At 45.5% G+C, this 20,153-nt stretch overlaps 1 protein-coding gene across 1 annotated transcript in view; it reads left to right on the top strand.

Annotated features, from left to right (window-relative positions):
• The first annotated feature begins 9,100 nt into the window (after positions 1-9,100).
• The window catches only part of MYO10 (myosin X), a 210,741-nt gene continuing 199,688 nt past the window's right edge, over positions 9,101-20,153 (top strand). Inside the window, exon 1 of the mRNA XM_005604338.4 lies at positions 9,101-9,636. Within this exon, the coding sequence (XP_005604395.2) occupies positions 9,616-9,636 (21 nt within the window). The 5' untranslated portion in view covers positions 9,101-9,615. The remainder of the gene's footprint in view (positions 9,637-20,153) is intronic.

Here is a 20,153-nt window from a genome sequence, read left to right on the forward strand (position 1 = left end):
TGCATCCCACGTATAAAGTAGAGGAAGATGGGCACGGATGTTAGCTCAGGGCCAGTCTTCCTCAGCAAAAAGAGGAGGATTGGCAGCAGATGTTAGCTCAGGGCTAATCTTCCAAAAAAAAAAATTACCATATGACAGGGGCTGGCCCAGTGGCTGAGGGGTTAAGTTCGTGTGCTCCACTTCGGCGGCCCAGGGTTTTGCCAGTTGGGATCCTGGGTGCGGACACATGGCACCACTCGTCAGGCCATGCTGAGGCAGTGTCCCACATGCCACAAATAGAAGGACATACAACTAAAATATACAACTATTTACTGGGGGGTTTTGTGGAGAAGAAGAAGGAGGGAAAAAAAAAAAAGAAGATTGGCAAGAGTTGTTAGCTCAGGTGCCAATCTTTAAAAAAAAAAAGCAAAAAAATTACCATATGACCCTGGAATTCCACTCCAAGTATATACCCAAGAGAATTGAAAACAGGTACACGAGTGTTCAAAGGGACACTGTCCACAACAGACAAAACCTGGAAACAACCCAAAGGCGCATCAACTGACAAACGAATAAACAAATCATGGTCGAGCCATACAATGGAATATTATTCAGCCTTAAAAAAGGAAAGAAGTACTGATATATGCTACAACATAGACGAACATTGAAAACCTTACTCTGAGTGAAAGAAGCCAGGCACAAAAGTATGTATGATTCCACGTGAAATGTCCCGAATAGACAAATTCGTAGAGACAGAAAGCAAATCAGTGGTTGCCAAAGCCTGGAGGTAGGCAGGAATCTGAGTGACTGCTTAATGGGCATGAGGGTTCTTTTGGGGTGATGAAAATATTCTGGAACCAGATAGATGGTTGCACAACCTTGTGAATATACTAAATGCCATTGTACATTTTAAAATGGTGAGTTTGCTGTCATGGAAATGTAACATACACACACACACACCCCCCCTCCAAAACAAAAACGTCCACAGATGCTTTGTAGCTCTTTTCATCAAGAGAGTCTGGACTCTGGGCTGGCCTTACGGCAGGCTTTGACCAATAAAATGTGGCTGACGCAGTATACTGTGACTTCTGTACAAGTTCTCCAAAGGTCTTGCAGCTTCTGCTCTCTTCCTAATGCAATCCTGAGGCCTCCATGGGGTGAAGAGAGACCACGTGGAGAGAGCTGCCCAGCTGTCCCAGCTGCCCCAGCGAGGCTCCTGCCACGTGACGAAGGTCGTGTTCGATCACCAGCCACAGCTGAGCGCCCACCAGCCTGCAGCTGCCCGAGAGCCCAGTTGACACCAGCAGCAGCCGAGCCCAGCTAAGCCAAGTCAAGCCACAGAACTGTGGAAATAATAAGTCATTGTCGTCTGAAGGCACTGAGTTTTAGGTGGCTTGTTACACAGAAAGATAACAAAGAGTATGCTGCTAGGCACATTTACCACCATTTACTCAACCAATCTCCTGCGGAGAAGCATCTGTATTCTCTTCAGGTTTCTAAACAACTCTGCCCTGGACCTTCTTATATAAGCAACTCAACTCGCTGCACTTATCTGATTTTCTCCTCGTACTCTCAGCAACAACACACTTGCATTTCATGGAAACTTTAGGGGAAAAACATTCCAAACATATTCTTAACTCATTAAAGGAGCAAAAGCAATAGCGGTGATTTCAGGCAATGTCAGGTGGGGAAATCAAGGCCTGGCTCAGTTGCTGAAGAGAATTTGGATAGAGTTGGCCCTGTGCTGTATCTCATAAGCCAGATCCCCCATGTTTCTCACTGAAATGTCAGCCTCAGGCTATGTTTTGTGCTGTTCTTTAGGGCTTCTCTTAGGGTTTGTGGGACCCCCTCTCTATATAAATAATTTGATTAAAAAATACATTACAAAATTCATGGGCCCATGTGAGGTAGGTGATTTCTGCATGAAGATTTAGAATAATGAGTCCTTCAGTATTTGTTTCTTCCAATGAGTGTACAACAAGATTTTTCTTAGGGTCCAGGCACCAGCTCTTCCCATTCGCATCCAGGAAACATCTCTCCACGTTCTTATTCCCAAATGTGCCATTTGTGGCTAATTTCTTATCTCTCACCGTGAAAAAAGGGTAGAGGAACTGTTATTATTCACAATGTCACAGCTCTTCAGAACCTGTTTGTATTAAAACAATATAGAAATTCTTACCTCTGCAGTTTCTTGATGCCATTTATTTAATGCTGGTTGCACCATTGTTTATGACACTGCATCATACATTGCAGGTCTGTAAAACTGGCTGCCAGTGACACCCTCAAAGGTTGTCACAATGCTTTGTTAACGATAGCCAACAATGCAAGTCCAACCCAGCGTATTTAGGAAAATGTGAACGGTAATTCATTTTGGGGTCATGTTAAATTTACCATTGAGAACTTTATAGCGTAGCCATTGAACAACACATCTTCCAATTATATCTTCTCTTGAACTCTTCAGGCTGCAATCAAGGCTTTCTGAGCATATGATCAGTTTCAATGTTGACTGCACTTTGCTTTCCACAACCACCACCAATGGGGCGGCCATGGGAGGGGGCCGTGAGTGGAGTGGGAGGAACAGTCCCATTTGAGGCAAGAGAGGACACTGATCAGAAGGGCTGGTTGACATTGCAGGGCAACTGTCTGGAAAACCAAGGAGAATGGGTGCAGTTAACCCAGGAAGACTGCCTGACATGAGGTGCAGAGTCAGTGGAGGGAGGATGACCATCCTGTGTGCCAGAGGTGGGGGGCACACAGGGCAAAGACACCTGCCACCTTCCCACTGCCCAAGGGTGCTGTAGGCCCAAGCAGTACCACTGTGTGTTGGAACACATAGGTGAGACCCAACGTAGGAGTCTACATACATGGCTAAGCCCAAGGCCACTGGGGGACTGTTGGTGGCAAAGAGTACCACAGTCCTCCTGTGTCCGAGGTGAGTGAAAGTCACTCAGAATCAGCTTGTCAGCATCATTTGGTGGCCCAATTTCTCATAGTCCTGTGAAAAACGCACTGCATTGGCCAGCAGGAAAATCTAGGTGGCCATCCTCCTGGGACCGAGGTCCAGCCATAAGCTCCATGAGGACCCCAATAAATGCCAACTCTAGACTTCTGGATGACACCATGTGCATGGTAGAGGGTTAGTAAGGAAGGGGAAAGGGGAAAGACAGAGACTGAAGCCCACATGGGACCTGATCTGAGTCCCGGGTGGCCTCTCTAGATGGCACTACTGGCTCCTGCCAGTCCCAGGCACCAAATAGGACTTAGACTATTTTGAGGAAAGCACCCTCAAAGCACAGGGCCCCACTTTCCTGGGTCTAAGGGTGTCAATCCTCCTAAAGGTATTGGCAAGTTGCAGACAACAGAATCCACTTCAGTGAATTTAAGCAAGAGGAGATTTGCCAAAGAGTATTATAAAGCCTACCATATCATTGGAAGGTCTGGAGGCTAAACTTCCAGAGACAATTCTCAGAACCACAGCACAGAGCAGGCCTGGTTGATAATTGTTTGCTTCAACCACCAACCAAAGAACCCGGCTGCAGTCAGGGGGTTGCTGTCCCCAGAGCTGATCACTAGAACAGCCAGCCTCTGCCACCACTTGTGCCACCAACCTGGATGCTCTGAGCCTCCCCTGTTTTCTCACGTTCTTTGTCCACCAGGTCAAACCTTCAGTGGGTGCATCTGAGTGGTAGAACTGAAGTCACATGTTTGGAGCAAAGGAAGCTTGAAGATTCTTTGTTGGGTTAGAGGAAATCGCAGTGTGAGGACACTCAACATGCGAATAGGATCATCAGAAGACGTGGGGAAGCTCTGAAAGACAGATAGCCACTCATCAAGGTGACTGAATTATGATTAGTCCGCTAACAAACAAAGGGGAAGTTGATGAGGAGAGTGAAGAAGATTTAGTTTGGGAGCATGAAGGATGAGATGAATCTCACTAGGAAAAACCCAACAGATGGTTGGAATAACGGGGCTGAGACTTCACAGAGCTTGAGTTCTGGATTTGGAAATCATTTATGAAGAGGTGGCAGCTGAAATACTGAGAACTAACGGTGAGAATGGAAGAGTGGGGAAGAGAACGCATGCTTAGGATTGAATATATTTCGGAGCAGGGAGAGGAGGTGCCTATAAAAGTGAGAGAGAAATAGGTCAAATAGATGGGACAACCTGAAAAATGCGGTGCTATAAAAGCTAGCTAGGACTGGCTACATAACTTTCGGGGCCCAGTGCAAAATGGAAAAGCAGGGACCCTTGTTCAAAAATCGTTAAGCATTTTAAGCCAACACAACAGAGTATTCAACCAAGCTTGGGGCCCCTTCTGAGCTTAGGGCCGTCTGCAACTAACTCCACTGGCTGCACACCCACAAAGGTGGCCCGAAGCTAAGAAGTTAGAAAGTTTCAACAGAGGGGCAATATCAAGGAGGATGAAATTTGAGAACAGGCGTTGAATTTGATTATTTCAAGGTCACAGTGATCTTCAAGAGAGTGGGGTGAGGGGCATAAATCCTTCATAAAAGGCTGAAGAGTTGATTTCTCGGGGATGAAATGTAGACAGTGAAAAGTTAGGGGTTTGAAGAGAGATGGCCCAGTAATTCAGGGGGCAATTGGGTTAAGAAACGGCCATTTCCAAGTAGAAGAGACACAATCACATCGATTGGCTTAGATAATGTGAGCAGGAAAGATTGAAGATGGACGAAGGGGAGAATGAGTGAGGGCACAAGGGTTGGAAGTGGTGAACATGTTGGGATTAATGTGTGGAGAGGTGGAGAGATGGTGAACTGGAAAGTCAGCCTCGGAGCCACTCTGCGGTAACAGAAGAGAGGCAGCACGAAGATACAAAGAAAGCAACAGTCAAACGTACTCCAAGTGGGCAGAACATATCACGGAGGGTTTCAAGGATTTTTATACTGTTTATTTATCACAGTCAACAGGACCTGGATGAAGCCCTTGAAATGGCAATGCATTAATTTATGAAAACAACTCCCCGTGTTTGTGTGGGACGTCAACATAGAACGCATTCTTGCTGTAGTTTGAGGTAATGGGGATTTAGTTAGAATCAGCTGTCCACTGAGCGTTCTCCGAGGAGGTCAGTTTCATCCTAGTCCGAACTGATCTTGTTTAGAAAAATGACCACTTGCAAGTTAGTTTTGGAGTGTCTTATTTCTGTGTTTATTCTTTCGTATTTGTTTAATTCTCTTAGAATGTGAAGCATTTCAGGTATTTCCCCCTACAAATTTTATTCTTCCTATAGAACTCTTTCAGCATGTTTATCAGTTTCACATAAGAAAAATTCCCTTCAGGATTTTTAAATTGAAAGTTATAAGAAGTAAAAGAAACACCTGTCTAACAATTTAAAGAACATTTAAAAACTCCTTTAATTTCTGTTTGTTCAAAAAGGCAAAAACGTGACTTTTTAAACATCCAAGACTATATCGGTGAACTCAAAGGATGAACTATCGTTCAGCTAAGCGTGAAAAACAGGATTTTAGAGTTGTGTCAGTTATTAACTTCTAATTTGGGTGAAAGAAGCTTCCTGAACTTTCCCTTTCGGTAACCAGTAATTAAACCATTACCCTGACTGGAGCAATTAGAAGTATTTTGTAAACACAAAGGTAATGGCAAAGACCCTAGACACTCAATCACATCCAGATTGGGAAACGCTAGCAACAAGAGAAGAAGAAGAACAACAAAGAAACTCAATTTGAAGTCACAAAGGAAGTTAAGACAACCCATTTCAACCAGAAACAAACAAACACATTGCGGAAAACAAAAACAGAGGAAGATTGTTATGCGCCACTCATGTATACATACACATAATTCGCCCTTAAAGTAGGGAAATGGTCCCATCTATATACAAAATTTTTGTCCATTTGTGGATTAAGTGTTGCAACTAAATCAGAGAACATAGCTGGAGCTTTTTTGGTGTTTTATTTTGAAAAATGTAACACTTCGTTAGCACGGTGTCTTGGAAAAATAATTAGGATCATTGAGAAGGAACTTTGCCTCAGAGAAACATCCCATCGTGGCATTAACATTCTGGAGCCTCTAACTGTCACTTCCCAGAGGTCTGGGTTTAACCATTTTAGACGAAACTGCCTTGACCAATGGGAACACAGCTCCTTGAAAGGAAGCTCCTAACTTTTTAAAAATGGTAACAACAGTGGATATTCTTAGAAGTCTATTGATTTAAAGTGGTTTCTCTTCTCTGTCCAATTTTGTCAAAGCCCTTGTAAATTTAACACAGTCCTTTTAAATGACTGATTCAACCCGAAATACTTGAAAGTTAGATACCCTTTTTAGAATGCTTAAAACACATGCACTTCGCTGTTTGTTCAGCAAACAGCATCTGACTGCTATGGTTTATCTTTACACGTTTTTGAGAATGTGCATTTATACCGAAAATCTGATGGTTTCTGGCAACCTAAAGCAGTGATTCCCAAATTCAGAATTGCCTACTTGGGTGCTCACTGAAATGCAGATTCTTAAACACCCCACACATCCCCTAGATTCAGAGTCATGGGGGTTTTTTGGTTTGTTTTTTCTCTTTAACAGCTATCCCAGGGGATTTTTGATAAGGTTGTGTAAACTTTCTTTTTTTTATTATTGAGGAAGATTGGCCCTGAGCTAACAACTGTTGCCAATCTTCCTCTTTTTTTTTTTCTCCCCAAAGCCCGAGTGCATAGTTGTATATCCTTGTTGTAAGTCTGTCTAGTTCTTCCATGTGGGATGCTGCCACAGCATGGCTTCACAAGCAGATTTTAAACACTGTGGCACCAGGCCAGCCTCATGGTGTAAGCTTCTTAAAGAAATATAATAATTCTGTAAAATGCAACCCTTATGTATTGGATGTGGCTCACAATTCTTCATATGAGTCAAGAGGGGGTAATTACTAACCCTATCTTCTTAATCAACAGGGAAGTGACTCTGAAAAAATTAATAGACTATTTTTTTGAGCAGTTTTAGGTTTACAGAAAAATTGAGGGGAAAGTGTTCAATTACCCCCACACAGCCCCCCACCCCCCAGTTTCCTCTATTATTAACACGTTGTATTAGTGTGGTACATTTGTTACAATTGCTGAGGCAATATTGGAAAGCGACTTTGAAATGACATGGCCAAGGCTGCCCACGGCCTCAGTGGCTGGGCTGATGCTGAGACCCAAGCCACACCCACACACTCATTTGAACAAGCAGCCTGGTAATTTCTCTTGAGAGATGTTCTGTACAGATTAACATCATAATGACCGTAATTGTTCTGCACCAGTATGTGAACACAGGTGGCAGCAGGACTCATTTGACTAAGAACTTTGGTTGGTGCCTGGGATTGCTGATACTTATCCTGGCTCGATCTTAACTTCCCTGGCAATCGGGGACACAGTCTTTAATGGCATAAGTGTGTAAACCTGTAAACATCACTAATTAATCTATACCTTGATCCCAAAGGGAAATAGGGTGGGTACAACAATGTTAATGCTGAAGAACTCCTTTGAGAGGGGTTACAAATATGCTCACATTTTCACACGAGGATTACAGAAAGATGCTTCATTCGTTCTTTCATCCTCTGAGACGGGCTGGGGATACAAATTTTAAAGCACAGTTCCCTCTCTTAAGGAGGCTCGAGTCTCCCAACTGAAGATGGGTAGGACACCAATAAAAAGACCCTTACAACATGTCTCCTCAACAGTCTGGGAATGAGCCAAACCAGGGGTTAGGTGGAGCCGGAAGTGGGATGAGTGTCTTGGCATCTCTGGCAACCCTTCCCCTGGAAGACAGGACTTTCTGACTTGAGTTTTAAAGTATGAGTGGCGGTTGGCAAATCCCCTAGAGAGAGCTTCTCAAACCTTTTGTGGTCAAGAACTAGTCGTTTTTGTTTCCAATCTGCCAGGTACCAATACCAGAGCCCTGCCGTGCGAGGTGTGACTCGCCACTGAGTCTGAGAACACCCAAACTGGTTTACACCCTGTTCAAAGACTCCACCGATCACGTGCTCGGGTGTCGTGGCATTTTTAAATTGCTACAAAAGTTTCTAAACATTTTTTTAAAGATTTTATTTTTTGTTCCCTTTTTCTCCCCAAAGCCCGCCCCCACAACTGTATATTCTTCGTTGTGGGTCCTTCTAGTTGTGGCATGCGGGGCGCTCCCTCCGCATGGTTTGAAGAGCAGTGCTGTGTCCGCGCCCAGGATTCGAACCAAGGAATCACTGGTCTGCCAGCTTGCAGAGCGCGGAGACTTAACCACTCGGCCACCGGGCCAGCCCCAAAAGTTTCCAAACTTTTGCTCTCAATTTCTCTACCTGTTACAGACAGGCTCCGAACAGTTCACAGACCACCATAGGGCCAGGTGCCAACCCTGTGAGGGCACCTGGACGCTTGTTAGAAATGCAAGACTGTCAGTGCTCACGACACTGAATTCCAGTCTGCATTTTAACAAGATTCCCCGGTGATTTCTGTGCATGCTAAAGTTGGAGCACCTGCCCTGGAGGAAACCAGGACTCAGTACCAGGTAGGTTTTATCCGTCATCCATCTCACTTCCATTTGCCTATCTCTGTTTCCTTAGGTCCTAGACAAGGGTCACATTTTTCAAGGTGCAATCGGCCACGTACTCTTTTAGTTTACAGAACCCCATTTCCCTGCTTTCTTGAAAACGACTTTTAACCTGACGGCAGGAAAGAAATTCAACACGGAAGGCAGGTTCCACAAATTTTGATTAGCCTCCCTCCTCCGCTTTGATCTGGCCCAAGAGCCGAGGCAGCTCCGCTGACCGCGCTTCCTTCCCCGGGGTCGCTCCTCTGCCGAACTGCATCAATGAGAGCCGCGTGGAGCCCGTTGCAGGGTCGGCTAAAGATCAAAGGCACAAAAGAACCCCCCACCCCTCCTTCCCCGGCACTACTACTTGGTCTCCGTCACCAGACGGAAGAGTCACTCCCTTAGCCCGGCCTAGGTAGCAAGGCAGGGACCGGAGGAGGAACCGCGCCGGCTGGGACTTCCCCGCCAGCAGCTGAGCCTGCGGCCGCCCGGGGCGCCAAGTGGGCGGGGCCTGGGTGGTAGGTGGGGGCGGGGCCGACCCCTGCGGAAGCGCTGGGCGGGGCTCTGGGGGCGGGGCGGGCGAGCGGGCGGGCGGGCGAGCGGGCGGGGCGGGGCGTGTGCTCCTGTCCGCGGTTCTGTGCGGCGGGGAGCCGGCGAAGCCGCGGAGCCCGAATCCTCACCGCCCCGGCGCTCGCGCGGGGAGAGCGACGCGGGGCTCGCTTTGTGGTCGGTGTCCCCCTGCCCGCGCCGAGCGCCTCCGGCCTGAGCGCACAGGAAGGGGCGCGCCCCCAAGCCCCTCGCCGCCCTCCCCCAGCCCGGGGGAAGAATGTGCCACCAGCTGTTCTCCGCTCGCGAGCGCGGCGCCCAGAAGTGAAGAACTTGGGGGAAGAGGAGACAAAGGCTGCGTTTGGGACGGATGAGTTAGAGACCTGGGTTTGGGCAAACAAAAGGTGCGAAAGCGGAGAAGGGGATCAGGAGATGGCAGCGGGAGAGCCCCGCGGGCTCGAGTTCCTGGGAGTCGCGCCGTGACACGCATGGTTTCCCCGGACCTTCTGCTGGGCTGACTTCCGCGAGCTGGAAGCCGGGCTCCGGCAAGTTGGGGAGCGCACTGGAACAATGGACAACTTCTTCCCCGAGGTGAGTGCGCTCGCGGCGGGAGGGGCGGCCGCCGGGTCCGTGCCGGCTTCGGGCCGCCTTCTTGCCCGGACCTGGCCTCCGATGCCCCGGAGGGAGGGATCTGCCCACCGCGCCGCGCGCGCTCTTGGTACCTTTACCTTAGCCCGAGAGGGCGAAACTTTCTGAAAGTCGCTTGAAACCAGCCCCCGGGGAGTCTCCGCATGAGTAAGCCGAGGCAGGTTTTGTTTTGTCCAGCGCTCCCTCTTTGCTCTGGGATGCAGCGAAGGTGAGCTTCCTTTTGCGTGGCTGGCTGGCTCACCGGGTGTCCCCGCGGCGCCCCGCGCGGGGTGAGGCGGCGGGCGCCGGGGCCGGGCCGGGCCATCTGCATGCCCGACTGCCTGGGTGCAGGAAGTCCCGTAAAATGTTCACCGGGGACTTTCTCCAAGAAAGGTCTGGTCTGGTATTTCCTCTGCAAAACGTACCGGCTTCCTGTGCGAGGGGTGCAAACACTTCCAGAGGAGACGGGTTAATGAAGTGTGAGCAGGGGGAGGCCAGGGCTTAATCATTCCCTGTGTTCCCTGCCTACCGGACCTTTGGAGTCTGGGTTCCATTTCTCACCCAGCAGTGCTCTCTTAGGGTTTGGGATCATTCCAGAGGGCGAGATCAAAAGATCATGTACTTGTGCTAACTGTCCTTGGCAGATTTTGAATTCGAGTTTAAAGAAAATCGTTTAGGGCAAACAGTGGTTATTTTTAAAGATTAAACTGATGCCCCTTTTAGGGTCATTGAGGGCGGGACACCACAGTGACTTGAAACCCTTGACTTGAGAAGTCTTTTTTTTTCTGGGATCGAGAGTTACTGTGGTTTCTTGGCTCCCTTTCCTTTCTTGGTTGTGTTTATTTAATAGATTTTGTTTAAGTTTGAGGTTTGAAGTGGCTCAAAGTAAACTTGGTTGACTTAAGGGAGTCTGATCTGACTTTCATTGAAAGCCACGGAAAGTTTTGTGAATCCAGCACAGTTTTAGAATCTTCCAGCAAGTTAGATTAGTGAGGGTTTGCCTTCTGTGTTGGCTAACTTGCTTTGTCAGACTTAATTGGATATAATATTTCAAGGCATTGTGCTTTCTGGATGCCCACTTACTGTATTCTCAGACAACTATTTATAATGGCCAAAGTGATTGTAATAGTCATATCCAGTTTTTTCAAAGTAGTGTCCCAGATGTCATACCCACATTCATTGTGAGAGGTGGACTGGAAAGGAATTAATCGTCCACGAATACGTATTTTTACGTTCAAAAAATGAAATATATAATTGTGAGACTATGGCATTTTCTAATCCATAGATCTTTGCTTTCATGCCTGTGAGAAGGTACCAGAACTTTTTGCATGAGTTGCAGGTTAACCAATGATGAGAGGCTGGGGGGGGGCGGGGGGTGGCTGGTGTTTAATTGCTTTCATCTGTAAGAAATCTAGGCTCTGCCTGCAGGACACTAATTCTTAACTTTTTTGTTTTTGTGTCCTGGGTCCTTTAGGAAAGCTGGTGAGAATATAGAATTTGTATTCAGTTTGTTGGGGTCTCAGACCCCATGAGGCGTGTCTGCACTGCCGGGGGGGGTCCCTGGCCTCCCCTCGGGGTGAACTCTGCCCCCTAGTGCAAGTGGGGGGAACTGCAGGATGACGTGGGACTGAGGCAACCTCCTGCTCTCACGTTCTTTGGTTGAAGCACGCGAAATACTTTCTCCTTACACTGTATCTTAGTGTAAGGAGACCTGGTTGTTGGATTTTATTTCCATGACTAATATAATATAGAGGTTGGCCTTTAGCAATTATCTACTCCATCCCCTTCATTTTCTAGGTGAAGAATCTTAACCCAAAGATGTTGTCATTTGCCCAAGCTTGAAGAATTTGTTAGAGAATCCACAGCCTTTTTCCTCTGTGGGGAAATTTTTATGTATTTAAATTTATGCTTTTAATCTTGGGATGTATTTGTATTACCATATGAATTTCTAATCAGCCTTTAAAGTTCTGCCCCAAATGTGATCACTTGAGTGGGAAGCCAGTGGGGCTGGTCAGAGAGGCGGCACAGCGTTGTATTAATTGGAGACAAACTGCTGACATAGATCCTGGCTCTCTCTGTTTAGTGTCTTAGAACAGAGCATCCTTCTTGTTAAATTGTGCAGTGAAGAAAATCGTGTCGTGTCCCATTAGAGTAGAAACAGTAAGCGTCGATGTGATATATTTCTAAGGACAGCAGAATTCTAGGGCTTCCTTATCACTAAGTGGTGTCCTGTTCTTTGGTAACTTCTCCCCATTGTGATTTGTGGATAATGACTTTTTGCTTGGTTGGACAACAATTTGAAGCTAATGCTAACGATTGAAAAAAATTTGAATGAGATGTTGCATGGATTAGCTTAATGTACAAGTGGCCAAATAATAAGGAAATGGGAGCTACTGTGACTAGCAGCTGCTCCGTGGAGCTAGAACAGGGTTTCTCAAACTGGGTCCCATTGACATTCTGGGCCGCTTCATTCTTTGCTGTGGAGGGACTGTCCTATGCGCTGTAGGCTGTTGAGCAGCATCCCTGGTCTCTGCCCACTAGATGCTAGTAGTGCCCCCAAGTTGTAACAACCAGAATGTCTGCAGATGTTGCCAAAGGAGCCATAGGGAGCAGGATCGCTCCCAGTTGAGAACCACTGAGCTAGACCCACGAAGCAGTTCCCTAGTGGGATGAATTCCTGTGCGTGTTTGCAGGCTCTGCTCTCTTGCCTGTGCTTGCCTGCTTTAAATAGCATCGGGCATCTTACTCCCAGCCAGCAGGAAGCCTGTGAGGCTTGTGCTCCTCAGCGGATGGCTCCTGACTTCAAAGTGTACCCCGGGATTGGAGAAGCTGAGCACCCCACAGCTCCCAGTGGAGTCTCAGTTTCTTCGTGGCCTTCCTTAGAGGTTTATGGCTTCTCTTGACTAAGCTGTGTGTGTACTTCTGGGAAACTTGTTTTCTCAGCAATTGTTAAAAAGTTTACTTCAGGCAGAAACTAAGTTTAGATATGTCTGTAACCAGAAGCAATTAAAAAACCCAAAAAAACAGAGAAGGCTCAACCAGCGAAGTGGTGAGACTACTGCATAAACGTGTTGTTGATGTTTTGAAGTGGACACTGTTTCCATGTCCCCAGGGCCAAGTACAGTGCCTTGAATACTGGAGGGGCCAGTCAGGACCAGTTGAACACGTAAATGAGCTTGACTTTTCTGGGTTCTATTTTAGTAATGACTGTTCAAGCAAAAGACCCTTTGAGGATTGTTGATGGGACAACTGTGAATGCTTTGATTTTTCAGAATAAATATGTAAAATATACACAAGTATGATACTCAAATACAAATATAGAAAGCAGGTATTAATGTTTCGAGGGGTAGATTGTTAGCGGAAAACATTCCAGTTGTACCTCTTTCTTACAGTTTCGTTCACGCTGGGCTGGAACGTACCCAGCTCTGAAGATGTTACGTGCAAACACCTCCCTCGTTTCCACTGAACTTGGGAAGGTGTCTTGGTTTTGGTTGTCGCCTGGAGTTGTTCAAATAGCTTTTAAGCTGGAAATAGAGTTCTTGAGTCTATTTTTCTCCCCTTTTCATAGTATGTACTTGTTTTTGGTTGGGATCTTATTGCTATTTCTTTTCTTGTTAAAAAAAAATTAACTTACTTTTGGCAGCTCCTTCCTTCTCCCCAATCCCCAGATCATTTCTCAAGGGCAAAAGGGAAGAGCTGAGGGCTTCCTTGTCCCACCAGAGCCTGAAGGTGACCCCTTTGATGACAGTAAAATAGAATCAGGACTTTCACGGGCGGCCCCTTTTCTCATGGTGGGGTTATTGTGCCTTGCTTTTTCTGCATACTGTGAGGGTGTCTCTCGTCGAGGACTCTCTTTTTGGCCCCTGCCGCGTTGGGGACAGCAAAGCCCAGAGAGCAGCTGCAAGCAGGCCAGTTGCTAGCAGGGAGCCCCGGTCTCCCTGGCCGGGGTGGGGAGGGCGGGGCAGGGCTGCTCCCCCATATCACGTGGCCTGCTGTTCTTGCTCTTTCACCAAATCAGACACAAACCAGCCTGAGCAGGGCCTTTGCTATTTCACCGGAGTGGAGGAGGAGAGAACAGTGTCTGCTTTTCCAGCTCCTCTGGCTTTAAGTGGGGTCACCTTTAAGGACATGAGCCTTGAATATGCTCTTCTGTTGAGATTGGTAGAACATAGGGTACCTTATTATTAATGGGTTTCAAAGTTTTGCATTCGGAGTAACTAGTCTGTAACATTTTCGTGTCATTAGTTTGCAGAGACCATTCAAGAATGAGCAACAGTGAGGTCTATGTTAAACTTGGCAATGCTTCCCCTTGCCTAAGCGCCCCTAGGTGGAGGGAAAAGCTCCCCATCCTTAAAAGTAGAAAAGCTGAGAGGCCGGCCTGGTGGCGTAGTGATTAAGTTCATGTGCTCCGCTTTGGCATCCCGGGTTTTGCAGGTTTGGATCCCAAGTGCAGACCTACACACCACTCATCAAGCCACACTGTGGTGGCATCCTACATAGACTAGAGGAAGATTGGGTGGCGCGGTAGTTAAGTGCACATGTTCCACTTCGGCGGCCTGGCCTGGGGTTCACTGGTTCAGATCCCGCGTGTGGACATGGCACCACTTGTGAAGCCATGCTGTGGTAGGCGTCCCACATATAAAGTAGAGGAAGACGGGCACGGATGTTAGCTCAGGGCCAGTCTTCCTCAGCAAAAAGAGAGGATTGGCAGTAGATGTTAGCTCAGAGCTAATCTTCCTCAAAAAAAAAAAAGAGAGACACAGATGTTAGCTCAGGGTCAATCATCCTCACCAAAAATAAATAAATAAAAAGTAGAAAAGCCCAGGCCTTTGGGAGTCCAGCTGCACCCCTTCCCACCTGTGGGATCTCAGCCCCGTTATCTGCCCTTCCTGGGCTTTATTTCTCTGGTTTGTAGGCAGACATAATAGTGTCAACCTTGCATGGTCATTAGGAGAATTTGAGATAAGATTTACAGAACACTTGGCACATGGTAGATGGGTAATAATAAAAGGATAGTGATAGTAACTTAGAAATTAAGAACCAGTGGCCCTTGATAGTGAATGAAATCGCAGTACTCAGCAGTGCGGGGGAACCTCAGCCTTAGAGCTGTTCCCCAGTATCATTTCTTGTGCCAGATTGCATTTGTTAATTTTCTCCCTTTCAACCTGTATGCTCCTGGCAGATTTCTTATTTCTAGAATTCTGTCTAGAGTGTGTCCATGTTGCTTATAAAAGCAAGTTCACATTCCTTGGTCCAGTTTTCAAGGCCTTCTGATCTCGTAGCTCTCTGGTCTCTTCCGCCATGTGCTTCTCCTTTGGAGCATCTGTTTCCGTCCTGCTGCACACCTTTGCGCCTGCCTGCTGTGTGTGATCATGGACAGCTGACCAGAGTCCTGCCTGTCCGGCTCCTTTTGGAAACCACCCCTGACAGCTCTAGTTCATGGTGACCCCTCCCTCTCTTTCCTCTGAGCTTGGCCCTGCCTCCTTCTGTCCTGGTCTGGTTAGGAATTTACCCTGCTAAGAGCTTTGTGTGGTGAGATATCCCATTTATAAGTTTTATCACCTCATCTGCCCTGAAAGGTCCTTCACGATGGGATTCTCTCTTTGTATAGCCAGTATAGTTCCCTCAAGTACAGATTTTTTTTTTTTTTTTTTTTTTTGTGGTGGAAGGGGGGAGATGCTTATAACTTTTTCCCTTGATTCTGAAGCATTTTCTGATTCTTTGAATAATAGATGTGGCTAATGTTTATTGAGCACTTACTAAGTGCAGGCCATGTTTCTGAGCACTTTACATTCAGTAATTCATTTAATCCATTTAACAACCCTATGAGGAAGGCTCCGTAGATGAAGACAGTGAGGTACGGAGAGGTTAAGTAAGTGGCCCAGGGTCACACAGCTAGAAAGTGACAGGCTTTGAACTAGACTGGCTGTCTCCAGAGTGTCAGGGCTCTTCAGTGCCATCCTTTTCTCTCCTGTTGGTGTCATTTGCATTATGCTATGCTTGCATCATCGCTTCTGGGCTCTTTGATGAAGTGCTGTATAGAGTAGGCAGTTAGTAAATGATTTTTGAGTTGAAAACTGCATGGGAGTTTGGGAAAACAAGAGGTCCACACCCCAGAAACATTGCAAACCCATCAGGAAAATATTAATCCTCTTTTGAACATGCCACTAATTTTTATTTGATTAGCTTTTTATTTAGGAAAGACAAGTACCTTCTGTTTCCTTGTAAAATGTGGTTTCTAAAGCTGCCGGCCCCACCCTCCGGAGGATGGTAGGAAGATTTATCTAATAAGGCACTTAGAAAACTAGATTTTTGAGACGTATTTATTTTGTTAAAAGAAAGGGTAGGACTCATTTGTCTCCCCAGTTCTCTCCCTCAGTTGTTGCAGGATGCCCCTTTGAGGTTTTCCGATGGCGTCTTCTCTTTCGATGAAAGATTCTGGCTACTTTCCCAGAGTTTCTCCATATCGTTGTTTTACTGGTTAGCTTATTAGTGCTCGTGGAGTGATCATGGACATCCGAGCGGAACAGTTCTCAAAGAACATTCCTTGAATAAAACGTTTTGCTGCCTTGCTAAGAACTTTTCAGAAAAACGTGTCCACCAGGGCTGAAGTAAGAAACTTGAGCCCCCAGTTTAAATCCAGCCTCTCTTGTCACATGATGACGTGTCATCTGACTCTGCCACTTACGGGAAAAGGGGTTAGAGGGCTCGTGGCAAAGCCATGACACGGCTGTTGAAATTCAGCCAGAGCTGAATGTGGGACTTGTAGACATAAGGGTAATGCCTTCAAGCGCCTGTGTCTGCTGTTCAGGATTAAATGCGCCTTCGTATAAGCATTCGTAAAGATTTTACACTATGGTAATTTAAAGCAAGGAGATCTTTATATCAGAAAAGAAAAAGAGGCAAGGACGGATTTTTGCTCTGTGGGATGCTTATCTTTCCTGTCTGTTGGTGATTTAAAGGCCAAAAGAAGAGGCGATTTGGGGATGTTGGAATAAAAATGTGGCTTTTTTACATGGCCTCTTTACGCAACATTGGGTCCCCAAAGAATCCTGTAATTCTTTTAAATGTCATTTTTGGGGGTTTTTTAGTCAGTTCATAGCAGGCGAGTAGGACCCATTGCCAGTGGAATGCACTGTGGAGAGAAGTGGACTTAATCTTTGAAGAGCCTGTGCTCCTGAGATCTACTTCGTTCAAATTCCATTTAAAAGAAATTTATCCATAGACTGCCTGCTCATGTGTACAACTGCCATGAATAAATTTTTGGATTTTATTAGCTTTGTAGATACTTAATTACATTTATAGCAATGTATTTAGAATTCGGAGTGTTCTTGCTTTAAAAAAGCTTTTGATCAACGTAGATTTGCTATATTACTTTTCCATGTCATTCTTAAATTCCTGTTTTTCTTTCCTTAATCCTGCAAAGAATACGTACTAAGTGTAGAAAATTTAGAGAATGCCATAAGCAAAAGGCAGAAACTCCTGGGTCCTACTCGTAACGTTGTGTCGTGTGTGCTTTCTGTGACTCGGTGTGTCTGTAAAAGCACACCTGTGTGGTTTTTCCACTTAAGAGTTGATTTAGGAAAGCTTTAAATGTCAAGAAACTTGCATGTGCATAGGCAGCCCAGTCACGGCCAGGGCCAAGAGTACAAAGGCAGGCCTCATATCACATAGCTGAATATTTCAAAGTTATAAATCAAGCTCACAAACTGGTCAGTAAACTGACATTCTATTCTCCCACCTTGACAAATATGCTTTCATTAGGACACAATTGAAAAGTACGTTTCAAGCTATGGTTTTTATTGCTGAAAGTGAGCAGATGATCAAAGATGAAGGATGATGTTGCACACGTCTGGGTTCTGCTGATGGACCGGTGGTGTTTGCATGAGTAATAGACATATACTCCATCATATTTTCCATAAATCTATATCTATTGCCCTTATTTCATCAAAATCACTAATTATATGTTTTATTGACAGTAATGCCAAAGTAGAAATCCTTTCTTGAGTCATTGCGTTCTTAGATTGTTTTTTAATTAATTTCATTTTGGAGAAGGCCTGCTTTGCTAAGGCAGGACACTAGTTATTGGCACTGTCGATAAAATGCATACGGCAATATTTAGATTTAAAAAAGAAATCGGACTACATGTGATAGATTATTAATATTGCAGGAAGTACAAAATATTTTAATTTCATTATATGCCATAGCCTTAATATTGTGAATTTTTACTATTCAATTGTTCCTCCAACTTTTCAATGCTGTGTGTTATAAAGAAAACTGAAAACAGAAGTTAATTCATTAAAATCTGTTTTCAGCTCAATTATACCTTAATGCGTATTGGCCAGAAAATGGCATAAATAAAAATGTATTTTGGGATTATGTGTGTCTGAATGTTTTCCTTCCTAGTTGTGCAGATGTTTTTATTTCCTTAATCTGATTTTGTAAGTGTTTTCTGGAAATACCAGTTTTGTTGCATACTTCGCATATAGTTCCTATTTGATTGAGGACATTTTTCTCTAAAATTTTTTTTTTTTTTTAAAGATTTTTATTATTTCCTTTTTCTCCCCAAAGCCCCCCGGTACATAGTTGTATATTCTTCGTTGTGGGTCCTTCTAGTTGTGGCATGTGGGACGCTGCCTCAGCGTGGTCTGATGAGCAGTGCCATGTCCGCACCCAGGATTCGAACCAACGAAACACTGGGCTGCCTGCAGCGGAGCGCGCGAACTTAACCACTCGGCCACGGGGCCAGCCCCCTTCTCTAAAATTTTTAAAAGCACCTTTTTCAAAAGTGAAATGGCCAAATTAGTTCTCTTTGGGATTTTTGGATGCTTTTGCTAATATTATTCATAGTGAACAATAGTTCATTTCAGATAACTGCCACTACTACAAGATCGAAATTAATATTTTACACCAAAGACCATGATTTGCTCTTGAGTGCAGGAACTTCTCTTTATTTACTATTTTTTTGTCTTGTGATATACAGGGCACCCTGAAGCCTGCAGCCCAAGGCAGGGGTCCCAGGTCCCTGTGGCCAGGTCTGGGTCTAAGAGTGGCCCTACCCATTCTTCCTGAGCATATGTCATCATTGAGATGACCATTTTAGGTGTTTCTAGTTGTTTGCTCTTGCAGAAAACAGCACACGAACATTCTTGTACCTAGGTCATTGCACGCTTGTTGGATTATTTCTTGAGGATAAAATTTCCCAGGAATAGAAATATTTGATCAAAGGGTTTCACATTTTTACTTAGATTATTTGGCAGCAGTTTCATGAGAGGTGTCAGTACGGTTTACAGCAGGAGCGGCTGAGACCCCCTGTCATGATGGATTTAAGATAGCAGGGATTTTGCTGACTTCTTGTTAGAATCTTAATGACATGCATTGTTTCACAGAGAGAGGTAGCGCATAACACTAGATTTGTGTGTCCACTGTTAGGTTCCTCTCTGAGCCAGAGCAGAGAAGTGGTGTTCTCACTTAATTACAAGCAGGCTCATTGATTGACATCCACCCCCGAGAAAATCCCAGTGCAGTTACTGATTTTGATTTAAGGCCAAAACCCACACTTGGGACCCGGCTTCATGCTACTTGGGGAGCTGTTGGCCATTTGGGGAATCATTTGTATAGATTTTTCTTTTAATTTTCATTCTTTTGCATTGTAAGTATCCTTGTGAGTTCACCCTGGGCCACAACAGTTATATGGTGGTGGTTCTGACTGGGGGGGTTTAGGTAACAGACAGCACTGTTGGGGGGGCGGTGTGTGTGTGTTTGACTTTAAGCCTTGTTGTTCTTAAATACTCCCAGGAAATCTTCCCATGGACTTTGCAATGAAGGGGTTGAGTGCCAGGTAAAAATAACACTACACCTTTTACACTGTATACCATTGTTGCTTAATACAGGTTTGGTTCTGTTTGTTTCTGCCCATATCTTGTTCTTTTAATGATGTGAGCTAAGGGCCAAGATGTACAGCCCTCCCTCCAGTGGTTCCAGCCTCAGATTTTCAGATGTGGGCAAGGGTGCCCTCTTTCTAGGCCTTCTCAACATTGGTCCCTTTGACATTTTCTCTCGGATCAGTCTTTGTGGTGGGGGCTGTCCTGCGCATGCCAGCATGTTGAGCAGCATCCCTGGTCTCTAGATGCCAGTAGCACTTGCCTCCCTCAGTTGGGACAACCAAAAACATCTCCAGACATTGCAGATAGCCTGGGGGGTTGGGGATGTGCAGAATTGCTCGAGTTGAAGAATCACTGTGCTTCGTCCATACTTTCATGGCCACAGCTTAAATTTGGGTCTTGCTAGTACTTTTTTCACCCTTCCTCATTTATACTGATTTCTGATTGCTTTCCATCTCTTTGGGGATGGGGAGCACACATTTGTCAGTGTGGAAATTTTATTCTATCTAGGATCCAAACTCTCCCTGTGAGATTTGGGCACTTATAGTCAGTCAGTCATCTGAGTTGTGTGTGTTAAGTTGTTGGGTCTAGTTAAAA

The sequence above is a fragment of the Equus caballus genome, chromosome 21, assembly GCF_041296265.1.
Source record: "Equus caballus isolate H_3958 breed thoroughbred chromosome 21, TB-T2T, whole genome shotgun sequence".
Taxonomy (NCBI): Eukaryota; Metazoa; Chordata; class Mammalia; order Perissodactyla; family Equidae; genus Equus; species Equus caballus.